The 13,371-nt window shown below is 36.8% G+C and overlaps 1 protein-coding gene across 1 annotated transcript; it reads right to left on the bottom strand.

Moving 5' to 3' along the window:
* Nucleotides 1-654: 654 nt before the first annotated feature.
* LOC112965288 (testicular acid phosphatase homolog) lies at nucleotides 655-9,413 on the bottom strand (the record flags this gene model as incomplete). Its single annotated transcript, XM_026064142.1, has 4 exons — nucleotides 9,300-9,413; nucleotides 3,114-3,209; nucleotides 1,677-1,763; nucleotides 655-807 (listed from the first exon to the last, which is right to left on the bottom strand). Coding segments are annotated over exons 1-4 (450 nt in total), but the record flags the coding sequence as incomplete, so codon positions are not given.
* Between the last annotated feature and the right edge of the window lie 3,958 nt (nucleotides 9,414-13,371).

Raw genomic sequence — 13,371 nt, 5'->3', positions numbered from 1 at the left:
GCGCGCGCCGTTGGTGGAGCAGGAGACTCCCCGGCCGCCCAGCGCTGTTTTGCTTACTTGTGACTTGCTCAATTATTTTATTAAATTGGAGTTTATGCAACCCGGCCCGAGTGGTTGTCAATTTGTCGCGTTTACCTATAACAGAACCTTGGTTGCCTAAGTGCTATCAGAATAGGAAAGTAATAAGTGCTACCAGAATAGGAAAGTAATAATTGAGAGATCATTACAGTGTCTAATGCAAATTCCATTCCTTGAATAAACTAAGAAATGAACCTGCCAAAGTGGGCAGAAGAGAAAAAACTAAGCTCTTTAAACCTCTCTGGCTGATCGGTGCTCAGAAAAGCATATGCCATCTGTAAAGGTTTAGGGCAACTTCCTTAGAATACTGTCCAAAAGTGCTCTTGCCAGGAGAAATGTTAGAGCTGTGTCTTGAAGAAAGTGGTAGTGTGGATTGTAAGTCAGGTATTCAGCATTATAGAAGGAGGCAGCTATTTACAGGCAGCTATGACAATTAAACTGTGACATTCTTGCTGGCCAGTAGCTGCAATTGATGTTTTTTGTTAGACTGAACTCAGAATAGAAAATGCTCTTTAGCTCTTCCCCCCCTTCTGGGAAAGCTTAAGTCATGATAGGAAGTATCCAGCCAGTACTCACCCGGTCTGATGATTTTGGCACAATATGAACTGGGATGGGTTGCCAGGGAAGCTCAGGGTTCCAGGTTTGACTGCTAGTTGGTGGAAAGAGGCCAGAAAGGCATGACTGGGCACTCATAATGGTGCGATCATAATCTGTACTTTGGATATAAAACTGAAGATAAAATGGCAAAGAGTTAACATTTAAAATGGCAATAATAAAAATGAGAGAGAAACTTTACCCAGCTCATCAATCTTGCCTTCTCATTTTCAGTTTCTGTTTTTGCATAAAATCAAAAGGATGAAATGAAAGCTAGCAGCGAACTTGTACCATAACTCAGCCTCTTAGGGCCCTGCTTCATTTGCGAACATGAAATTGCCAAAGCATTTTTCACTTTGGAAGCTAACCTTGGAACTGAACTGAGAAGAATAAAAAATGTGATTTAAAAGAAGGAATATCTGCATCCTCTGAAATTCAGAGGTACATTGATATGATCCGTCTGCTATACCTCAGGGATGAAGGCACTTATAACCTTGGTGGGTAACAAAGCCTCTCATGGAAGCATTGCAAAGCTATTTTCTTTTTTGTCCTCACATCAGTGCCTGTGTTGACAAAAACGGTAGTGGTACCTTCCCCATGATGCATCCATGTCATGTGACACGCACACATCCAAACACATGTGAGACCTCTCTTTCACAGGATGAGATATGTGAGCATGGCCCATCACACGGCTGTGAAAGCATTCATCTGTAAACAGGGTAAAACAGTATTGGATCACTATGACAAATTGCCAATTCATTTGATGGGGTGGAGTTGTTCAGTCCTGGAAAACAGGGTTGTGGAAGACCCAAACTGAATGTAGGAGCATAAAGTTAAGCATTTCAGTCTATGTTTTTACTGTGACATAACCCCCCCGATTTTCAAAAAAGTTCTGTTACCTTAATTTTTGTTTTAATGAAAGGGATATGATGTGCTTTTATTTAGCACAAGTCCATAGTGCTGTTATTCTGGAGAAATGTCCTCCAGACAGTTCTGATACATACCTCTTGCCGGTGGTATGTGCTGTTCAGAAAGTTGGAATATCTTTGCCTTATGTACTGTCCAAGTTCATACAGCTGCTGCATTCCAGTCTGTGAGGTAAGCATACAGATGACCCTTAGATTAAGGAGACTGGAGAATCTTAATATGCTTTTCTTTTCTACTTTCTTTTTGTCTTCACCAATTTATTTTTGTGATCATTAACCATTTGTAAAACATATTTATATGTTGTAGGTGAGCTAGAATTTTTAACAGAAATACTCATTTATATCTATGAAAAAAAAGATATTTTCTGAAATTCTAAGACTCCAACATATGCAGCAGGAAGGGCAATGTACCTGATTCTGTACAAATACTGTTTCCAGAGTGCTGTAGCTCTATAGATGCTTTTGGAGTTACTTAGGATCAGTATTGTAAGTGTATGTCAGTGACAATTGAGAAAGGGTGATTGATACCCCAATATTCTGATGAATTTGTGGCTTACATTTCTATGCCTTCAGAAACATTCTTCCAGCTTTGCCTTGGTACCCCTGCAGTTGTCTTAGACTGCACAGTCTTACTAATTTCCAAGGCTATGAGTTGAACTCTCAAACTTTTAACTGTCAGAGAAGTACATTCTTACTACTGCTGCCAAAAAGATAAAAAATAGAAAAAAGCTCTCAAAAAGCTATTCTAAAGCAAAAACTCATTTTCTTCCTATAAAATAAGATATTTACAGGGTATGGTAACATCTGTTGTCTGAGTGTCTGAATTTTACAGATTTTCCAAGTCTCACTTTGAACACTAAATGCTCAGTTGTCTCTGATTAATACTTCTCCATTGTAATGACATATAGTTAGTGAATGCACTGGCCTCTATTTGCTCCAGAACTTCACGTGCCAAATATAGCTAAAGAGCTAAGGCCTGGTGTTGAAATGCCAGAGCAAGAGGTAGGCTCAGTGTCTCTTAATGAAGCTTCAGGCTGAAAGCAGCCTTATTAGAAGATCGTCCCCAGAAGCAGCCTTTTCCTGCAAATCTTCCCTTGTCTTGTGAGTAAATGGTTGCCAGTCAAATGATGAGATGTCAGCTCATCATTTGACCTGGTGGGCAGGTGTCATTCCTCTACCCCGTCACATGGTGCAATGCTTAAGGGTCTCAACCATCAGAACTTCAGAAATTTTATGAGTACGGATAATGTTTAAATTTGCCATTTATTTGAATGCACACACACTGCAGGAAGTTGTTGCTTGCAGGAAGACAGTCATATAGCTATGATGAACAAGATTTCAATGTGGCAGTAGTTGGATGAATATTGTTGCAAAAATGTTTATGAATTATGGAGTATTGCTAATATCATGTATCACTAGTTGGGATTTACTGATATTTTGCAAGACACACATCAAAAATCTGCACACTTCCTATGTTAGTAGCATTCATAAATGTTACTAAGGAAGTCAACATACCTTCGTAAGTTGTCCGAATCCCTGGGGCCATTCGCTTTCTTTGTGTAGATCAGTTGGAAAGTTTACAACTGGTGTTCGGTCACCATGTCGGAAAATCTGATAAAATTAATGTTAAAAATTTGAGTTAATTACTGTTAGCTTTCCTTTCTCACCTGACTTGAAGACAAGCATATAATTTTAATTCCAGTGCCATTTTTCAAATAAAAATATTGAATAGACTGCAGAAGCTTAATGTGTCAGTTAGGATTGAAGTACATTCTTTACACACAGGAATAGGTATCATTACATAGGAATTCAGTGGGCATCAGCCTGATGACTCTTCTGCCTAGAGCTTAAAATGAATCAGCCAAAATGTTAATGCCCAGATTAGATTCATAACTAGGCACCTAGACAAGAGATGTGACTGAATTTTGGACACTCAGCCTCTCTGACTATTAGACCAGTTGCTGATGTGCTTATATGAGGATTTAATTACTTTGGCACATACAACTTAAACTTTTTTCAAATGCTTTTTTCATAGCAGCATCTTGTAAATGTGTATATACACATTTACCTTGTTAGCTTACTTAATTTTTCTTAATATTTTGCATATGTTTATGAAAATATTCATGAAAGTCAGTAGGATTTTTTCTAGTAACTTCAGTGAGAGCAAAGAGTTTGCTCGCTTTCCTATGTTGGACACTCTAGCATGGTGGGTGTTAGTATGATATGTGCAGTAATGGGAGTTGTACATCAGAAACCTTAAGTGAGACTTTTTTATTTTTATTACAGTGTACAAAAAAGTACCAACCCCAGCTTAAAGAGTTCTGAAGAACTCTGAATTCCCCTTTTCTAAGTATGTCATGTGTAGGCTTAGAAAAACAAAGTCTATGGAAGTTTTACGTGGAAGGAAATACTGTAATACAAATTCACAGGGCTCCAGACAATCTTCCAGGATGCTGATCCAAACTGTTAAAGAAGTAACCTCTGCTTGTATGCCTTTTCAAATAACTAACGTCATTGCCTGACTTTGCAGAAGAAAATGACAATGTGGAAGCATGGTATATTTGTTAATAAAGTGACATCTATTCCATAATACCTCACTGGTATAGAGTGTGATTATAATTAATACTCTCCATTGCCTCATTACGCCACATTATTCTTCCCCAAACATCAGAGAGGTTTGTACATGCTGGTTAGTTTGCCACTCCCACTGGTAGGTGTCTCACGTTTATATTTTCTCAAAGTAAACAAAAGCATTGTGGTTCAATATTTTAATTACCATACACACCCTTTTCAGCAGCTCTCTGTACCGATGTGCACAAACTGGTGCTAGAGCAGGTATTTCAGAGGTGGAAGTTACTATCCTTTAAAGGTGAATATAATTGGATTTCTCCTTGTGTTCAAAGTTTCTAAAGTAGACAGCAAGGTTTGCCAGAGTAGATTAGGTGTTACCACCAGAACCATGTAGAAAACTGATTATTTTTTGTGGCTGGTAATTAAACTTCACTGAAAATGTGGTTGACCTTATCAGAATATTTTCCAGCAAATCAAGGAATTTAGTCAAAAAGCTTTGATTTTCAAGTTTTCCACCACATTAAAAATATTCTCAAAAAAATTGAAATGAACTTTGAAAAAATGAAACATTAGTTAAAATTTAAAAAAGTTTTGTTTTTAACCTACAAAAAGGTTTTCTTAGCTAAAACAGCTAACTAGAATCAATAAGATATTTGATCAATATGAAATTACATAGTTTCAAGAAAAAAGCTTTCTTTTTCTGATCTCAAAGCAGCACAGCAAAAATTCCATAAAGTCTTTCTTAAATTGATTAGTTTTTACTTCTGCATGCAACTTYTAATTCTGTATGTGTCTTTTTTTACTAAACTGGAATCTTATATTGGTTCTTTAAAATCATTTCTCAGTGTACCTCTAAACAACATGAGAAAAGGCAAAGAGCTACGTTATCTGATGATTGATTCAGCTGATACAAGAAAAATGACTGAGGGGGACTCTTGTGTCGTTGCTTATTTCTTTGGTGTTTTGTCATGCTGACATGCCACATGTCTCACATGGGATTGATTAGCTTTTCTGAACAAACTGATGCCTCTGTAAGGAATGAAGGTTAGATTCCCAATTAAAATGTAGCTGTGTACTTTCTTGTTAAATTTATCCAACTTCACGGAAAAGTGTTTTTATGAGTAACTGACAGTTGCTCAAACCAACTGACATGATGAAATGACTGTTTTTACATAATATGGAGTAATAGATCAAAACCTGACCAAGAAATATGCCTTTTTATTAGTGAAAAATTACTGAAAACACATTAAATCTGAAATGCTAGTTTATGATGCTTTATACTTAATATGCAACATAACCCTCAGTGTATATTTCACTGTCACAATAGTTAACCTCTAAAAACATTTGATTAGCCACAACAGAGCAGCATTTTATCTCAACAGAAGTGGGAGGGCAAAAACATACAGATTCAAAGATATTTGAATCTGTATGGGCGCTGGAGATGTAAAAGAACAAGACTGTTTTTGCTTTTTGTAACCTTAAGAAATAGAAGCAGTGGTGTTTGTTCTCTTTTAAAAAGCGGCACGGCTTTTTAAAATCCAGACAGAATAGAAAAAAGTTCCATTCCTTGTTTGTATTTCTACATCTACATTGCACAGTGTAAAGTTAATACAATTACATATAAATATTATGTTATTATTAAGTTGGAAGAAAAGAAAGAAACAAATACTGCTGAGAGCAGAACCCTGCTTTTAGGAAATGAAGCGTTGAGCTTCTTGGCTAGCTAATTTTTACTTGTGCTCAAACCTCCTAGTTGCCTGCTACTTTTGAAAATGACTTTGCTTAAGTTACGATTGGAAATGGAATAATGACCTCATGAAGAACTACTTACCTAAAAGGCTAACTCATCCAGTTAGTCAGCTATATTTCACAGAGGGTTTTTTTTCTTTTTTCACTTCAAACTTTAAGAAGGGCTTGTGTGTGGAAGTTTATCTTTTTAGCCTACTGTTAGGGAAAAAAAATATATCCCTACAAAGCTTACCTTGTTCATCAAATATGTATTTCTCAACACTCAGAGGATTTGGATTTTGTTAAAACAGAGCTGATCCTTCAAATTCATTTTAAGATATTTGTGTGCTTCAGCGTTTGTTACTCCTGGCATACAGATTGCCTTGCTGACCTCTCAGGAGATATTGAAACTGGCAGGATGAGAGAACAGGAAGAACTTAGGAGGGAACACAGAAGGACAGAAGACACTGGAAAGCAAGAAGGAAGAGAAGGCAGGGAGGAGATGCAGAAAAAAAGTGAAGCATACCTGTTGGGTGCATTCACTCCAGAATCTTCTGTCTGAAATGTTTTGCCTCAGTTCTCTAAAGCAATAGATGGATAATTATCGAACACCCACTCCCTCAACTTTGGTAGAGCTGGAACCTGATTTGGTATTGGGGCTCTCCTGCTCTCTCTTTCTGATATTGTGAGGGTGAGCACTATTGATCAAAAAGGCCATGTGACTCAAACTTTGGACACAAATTGCTTCCTTTTCTGTCAGGTGAAAAATCACATTGGAGAAAACTGGGGTAGTGTAGAGGGTGAAGTGAGAATATGGCATGTATAGTATATATAAGATCTTCATTCAGAAGCGCCATGAATTATAGTGAATTATGTGGCTCTGAGTAATAGTGAGCCACTGACAGATACTTGTATCGACATACCCATCTTCAGACAAAAGTATTTCTTATTCTGTAACCAGCAGTAGGAATGAAAACAACAGATCAGTGGAACGAGCCATGCAACCAGCTCAGGGAAACTATTGATGCAGGAGAAATAAGAACATGTTTAGTCAAGGTTTCAAATGACTTGGATTGATTAGATAAATAGATATCATACCCTGTCAGTGCTTCTTATCCTGAGTTACAAGAAGAAAGACATGATGAAACCACCCTACCTCAGAAACCACACCCCTTTGTGTATATGACAGATGAAAGAGTGCTTATGTGGCAGCAGAAGTTACAGGTCAGAGCTCCTCTATACAAACTCAATAAATCAGGATTTCATTTTTACTTGGGTACCCAATGGTTCTAGATATTTCCTATTTTCTTCTGTTATACGTAGTTTAAATTCAGTACACAAGAATTCCGCTGAAGGTTAATGTTGACATGTAAGAAGGAAAACTAGAATAGGATTTTGAGAAAATGGTTTGAATTACAGCTTTTCAGCCAAAAGGACTTGTGGCCAATAATCAAAACACACAGAATCAGCACAAAGATGGAAATTATGAGGAGAGAGCAAGGCAAAGCACAAGAGCATAGCACAATTCTGGAAGTGAGCAAAAGGGAGCATTTGTCTGTTTTCCCCCCTGCAGATGTATTTTATATTGTACAGTTCTGCTAAGAAAGTTTTAAAAAGTCATTATGCCACATTTTCACAGTGCAATAATATTCTCASGTGAAAACATAGCAATTTACAGAGTACAGCTGGAAAATGGCTGTTGAATTATCTCAGAAATGTGTGTTTTAGACTTACCTTGGTTGTAGTTTGACCCTTATTATATCCCATTATATCAATGAAATGTTCTGGGGCCAACTCCTATCCTATTAATTTATGCTATCAATTCTGTTCCCATGAAAATTCAATCAGTGAGTTCAGAAAGCAAAATTAAATTGAACACACAGAAACCATGCTTTCAAAAAAGATATATATACTGATAATAAGACTTACTGTGTTGTAACTTTTTAGGCAAATTGGTTGGTCTGAGGAAAGGTAGCAGTGATAAAAGTAAGACAGTTTAAACAAAATGTATCTATTATTTTCATAATAATTATGATAAGTTACTCTATAAATAAATAAAGTGCTATCTTCCTATTTTTTTTGGTAGGTAGGAGAAAGTGGCTACATAGCTGTGATGAGGAAGCTGGTTTTGGCAAGGAAGGCTCTATTTCCGTAATAATATTTCCTGTAACTTGTTCTGCAGAGCCATCACTTGATAGAACACTGTAACAACTGCAGTTCAATACAAGCCTCATTCCCTCTAGAGGATTAATTCTCCAAGGCATACTGACTGCCTGATTTCATCTATATGTCCAGGTCTCTCTCTTACCATTGGAATAACATTTAAAGAAACTGCTATAGAACGTTACTGGAACTAGAGTTGAGTTCCTACATCATGTAGTGTCTGATCCAAGAGTAAGGCTCAGCAGGAGTAGGAACCATTTTTTCCTGAGCATTCTAGCCTCTCTCCAAGTGGCACATCTACCTAATCCAGCCAACAGACAATTAGATATGAAATAGCATATCTGGGGCTAGATGGTATGTTTTGGACACAGGCCTTCCTTCTGTTACCCATATGTGCACTTGATATCTCAAATAGAGGAAGATAGAGGAAGAATGTCTTAAAACTAAAATTCTTTTTTTATGAATGTTAATTCCAATCCCCACAACTTTGTATTGCAAATATCACTTTAGATTAAATGTTCTTTATCAGTACATTTCTTATTAAAAAAAGAAATAAGGATGAAAAGGGCTACCATACAACCTTCACCATCTAAATTACTTCACTGAATTAATATCTCTTTTTTACTGGAGATATTGAGGAAACTGATGATGAAGTGGTATCTAGTTGCTTTAAAACCAGAAATGGTCCACAAAAAACTATTACAGTCAGTTTTCAAACTAACTGTAGTTACTGCAACATGTATCTCAAATCTCTACATAAAATGCTATTTTCTGTTTTTCAGTATACTGCTGTGCCAGTTCAGCTGTTCTGAAATGGAAAATATTTTCATTTCTATTTTGAAATCTCAGAGCACCTTATACCATGAATAAATTCAGCTTCCAAGCACAAAGAAGGTAGGCCAGAATCTCCAATTCTCAGACTGTGTAACTGAGTATCAGCTAAACTGAGCAAGAATAGGTTACCTAGACCTCAGATCTCTTGACTCCGTGCACTATGCTCCCACCACAAAGCTAAGAGGTTCAGTTATCTTGAAATAATAACTAGAGGTTAGTAGATGAAAAATCCTATAACTTGAGGCATTTAATATTCTTTAAGAAGTCCTTAAATTCAGTAAGCAAAAGGGCAGAAGTAGTTTTTTCTAAGTCTACAAAGAGGCAAAGCAATTGCACACCTTGTTCAATCCTACAATAACAAATTGTAGCATTCCCCGCAAATAAACAGAAAACCCATCTACTTACTACGACCACAAACTTCAGTTCTCTTTCTGCGGTAGTCCACTGAAACAGAATGAAGATGATATGAAAAGCAAAACACAGAAGCCTAGATCGATTGGGAAGCCATATCACTCCCATCTTGGCAGCGGATGAAAAARGGCTTTGTAGCTCCGGCAGCTGCTCTGGCTGAACAGCCCAGATGCCAGGCTGTACTTTCGAAAGGGGTGGAACTGCTGCTGCTGAATTTTAAATCCAGGAGGAATGTTGTGTGATTATGCAACGAGTCTCATCATCCTTTGTTTGCAAATTACTGTTTACATTCTGCTCAATGAAATCATAACTCAATTCCTCTTTCTCTGTGATATTTTTCTCTTTTGCAGTGTAAGGATGAGGGTTGAAATATGAAGGATTTGCTAGTCCTTTGGACTGTTTCAACCTACCTGTTCAGTTTCTGCTCTCAGAGCTCGGACTCTTTCCAGACTGTAATACAGCCAAGAGGATGAACTTGGAACCAAGAGTCAGGTGAAAAAGGTTTCTCTTTTTTCTTTGCTGGTCAGATAGTCTGTCTCCTCACCCTCTTTTCAGCTTCCCTCGCCTTTATATCCCACCTTTCCTCTTCTATATTACTTCCCCCTCCAAATCAGAATACTTATTTTAAACAACACTTCATGTAGTTTAAAATTACCAGTCCCTCAGATAAAATAGTAAAGTTACCAGGATCAGAAAAAACAGTTAAAAAACACCTTGCTATTGGTATGTTCTTTAAGCTGCTTTCTGGGCAGTTATTTGCTTTTTTCTGTGTTGCTTTTCTTTTCCCTTGAAATACATCTATGCTTCCCCTTTTGTAACTGTTTCTGTCAAGTTTCTTGTTTGGCCTCAGTTTGCTATGAAATTCTGCATGAGCAGGCCCTGGAGTTCATATTTTCATTATTGCTGATTAAGAACATCGATTCTGGCAGTGGCTCACTGGCTTTGAGTAGATTGCTCAGCTAGCCTATCCTGACTTCTCTGTAAAATAAGAATAACAATAGTTCATAAAGATTTTGTGGATGAATGAATTACAGTTTGCAGAGAACTATAAATGTAGTGCCCTAAATGATAAAACTTAGGATCTTCTGTGAATTGTCTGATTCATTCCATTTCCATCATACCCAAACCTGTCTCAGAGGCTTCTGTCAAGCTGTCTGCAACAGTGTCCTCCACAGTAGGTGTTTTACCATTTACCAGCAATTCTTTTTCTAGGGCCCAAAACCCCACTAAGCCTCAAGGGCTACTCCGTTGTGTGAATGACCCTATGTATCCATTTCCTCTGATGAAGGGGAGGAGGACCACAGATCTCTGATTGCCCTATCTCTCTGGTAAAACTGTGCCCAGTTATTTTTTCAGCACTCACTTGAACTTCTTTCTTCCTCCACTGTTATTTCCTCATCCTCCTTTTTGGTCTCTCCCGATGCGATGGTGACTATGCAGAAGATGTAAGAGAGTTATTCATACTTTATAAATGTATAATACTTTGTCCTTCTGAAAAGAAATGTAAGTTGATCATCTTCCTCTAAAATTTAAGAGTACAGGTATAAAAGTATACCTTCTTTAGAATATTTTAATGTGCATCAAGGGTCAAGAAAGGATACCATACTTTATTAACCTGTATAGTTTTTTAGATCAGTGGTTCCCAAGCTTTTGGGATCAAGGAATCCCTGTTGCCTCCAAGAATTTTTTCTGTACCTTCCTAAGCCCTTACCATGAAATTCATAACTGATGAGTTAATATAAGGTTTACTCTTTCATTGTGGCTCTGTGATGAGTGATCATGACTAATGAAGGTATGCACACCGTAGCTTGGGAATCACATTATTATAGTATTTTTATAGAACCTTCTTAGTAGCCTTCACTTTAGACGTGAACTCAATTTTTTTATTAAGGTGGACAACATCCTTCAGGAGTTATACTTTCAGCCATGTTTTAAAGTACGTAGCAACTGCATTTTATAGAAAAATTTTGCTAACATCTTAAAAAAATTGAGATTTCAATCCAACACCAAGCATATGATAAATAGTTTAGGTTTCTGTGGCTTCATTCTTCCCTTTGGCACAGAAATTTTTTTAATGGTAAAAATCACTGAAGAATAGGCAATACAATACTTTACATAAATCCCTATGCATTCCAAAATAGAAGAATGCCTGCATTCATGTGCCATAGTGGTTATAACAGGATCCTGTAAGTTATCCTGTAAGTAATCTGTAAGTATGTTGTTTGCATGCATTGTGTTTGAAAGTCTCCTACCTTACTGGTCTTGCATGTTCATTCTAATCTGGGATATGAGAAGACTTCCCATTTCTACTGTGCTTTTAACAGCTATAAACTTACCATACTCTGCACCAATAACATCCTTACTCTTTTTAGGAAAAGTTGCTTCAAAATAAAAAATATGTCCATGTAAAYGGACTTAAACAATTTAAATAATCTTTATGCTAAGTATATGTCAATGTTATTATAATCTTTATGCTAATTTAGTTCAATATTATTATTAAGATATGTCATTAAGTGGAATTAGCTTAAATACAATTGCCCATTTTTAGAGCATCTATCTATTTTGGAGGCTTGCTGAAGCATAGCTAGATTGGTTTTGAAGTGGACTAGTTGCAAAAAACCTATTCCCTAATGTAAACAATGTTTGCTTTAGTTAAGTGCCCATGGTGGAGGGCAACCTATACACTGTGAAACAATGGGAACCATGGCAGTCAAAGCAACTGGAGATGAAAGTGCTGCCTGCACTCATGGGCCAGGCTGCTCAAATGGGGAAAGAGCTCAGGTACTGCCATTGACCAGTTTTGTAATTCAGCACTTACTTAAACTGGTTTGGATTAATTTGCAATCATTTTATTCAATTTTTTGAGCCAAAAAATGGAAAGAAAAGAAAAATATTGTTTTGGTTAAACAAAATGATACATTTCCTTTAATTTCCAAGCACTTAGGATAAAAAGCAAAAGGCTGTGTCACAGGCCCGTGTTGGATCTTTCACTTTCACCCAATTTTAGGTAGTGTGGACGGYTGGAAGCATTCATTAAAGCACTTGAAGGCTTAACTTGCTTCTGCTGGTGGCTGGGTCTGAATCTACAGCTTTGGCAAAGGAAGGATTTGAACTTATGTCTGCCACATCTTGGATGAGTGCCTTAAGCACCGAGTAAAAAGAAGGAACTCCTACTTGTATCACTCCTGTGGAACAAATCAAAATCATTCAATGAATTTGACCCATATTTGTGAATAATTTTGTGAAAATAACATCAGATTTTTCTTCTGCAACCTTACTCATTTGTTTATTTGTTTATTCATTCAATCATTTAGCTCTGTAAATAACCCAAACAGAAAAGGAGGAGGAGAAAAGAACAAAATCGTAGTCTGGCCAGGCCAGTGCCACATTGCCCAGGCAGCATCAAACTCCTGTTGTTGCTCATTCCCCATCTTGCTGACATTATTTCTGCATATAATAGGAAAAACAGTGAACATCATAAAATACAGCATTTGTGACTATTCAGGTATTACATATGCCTTTGTTAATATATGGCTTGGCTGTCTATGCATTGTTTGTGAAAGAAAGGAGTGTTATTTTCATGTGATCCTGCCATTGAAACATGACATAAAAAAACCCTATAATTTTCTTTCCATTCTAAATAACTCCAAAGCTGAACTGTTATTGCTTGCTTATTTCCTTTTTAAGAGAAAAAAAAAAGAAAATTGTTTATGATTTCAAATCTGCAAAAGACTATGGGACAGATTTTTCAAATGGCGTCTGCTGGTGCAGTAGCAGAAAACCTGAAGTGCTTTACTAATATTATCCATTTGTTTACATCCCCAATATATATTCATACAACAAGATCTGGGCCTGATGTTTCAGCCTTAAGAGCACTGATGTTTATTTTTCCTTGGAGTGAGCAAGGTATACAGAAAGTATTCTTTTCTGTGTTCCTGAAGTGATAGTCTAAAGAATGAAAACCATTGTAAAGAATGTATGTGTGATGGGGGTTCTGTTGAATAGGGACAAGGGTAATAAAATAATTTGGAAACACATTTGAAATTAATTTTACTACAACAGAAAT

This window comes from Apteryx rowi, unplaced genomic scaffold, assembly GCF_003343035.1.
Source record: "Apteryx rowi isolate R43461 unplaced genomic scaffold, aptRow1 scaffold_1013, whole genome shotgun sequence".
Classification (NCBI taxonomy): domain Eukaryota; kingdom Metazoa; phylum Chordata; class Aves; order Apterygiformes; family Apterygidae; genus Apteryx; species Apteryx rowi.
This window is presented reverse-complemented; position numbering and strand designations above follow the sequence as displayed.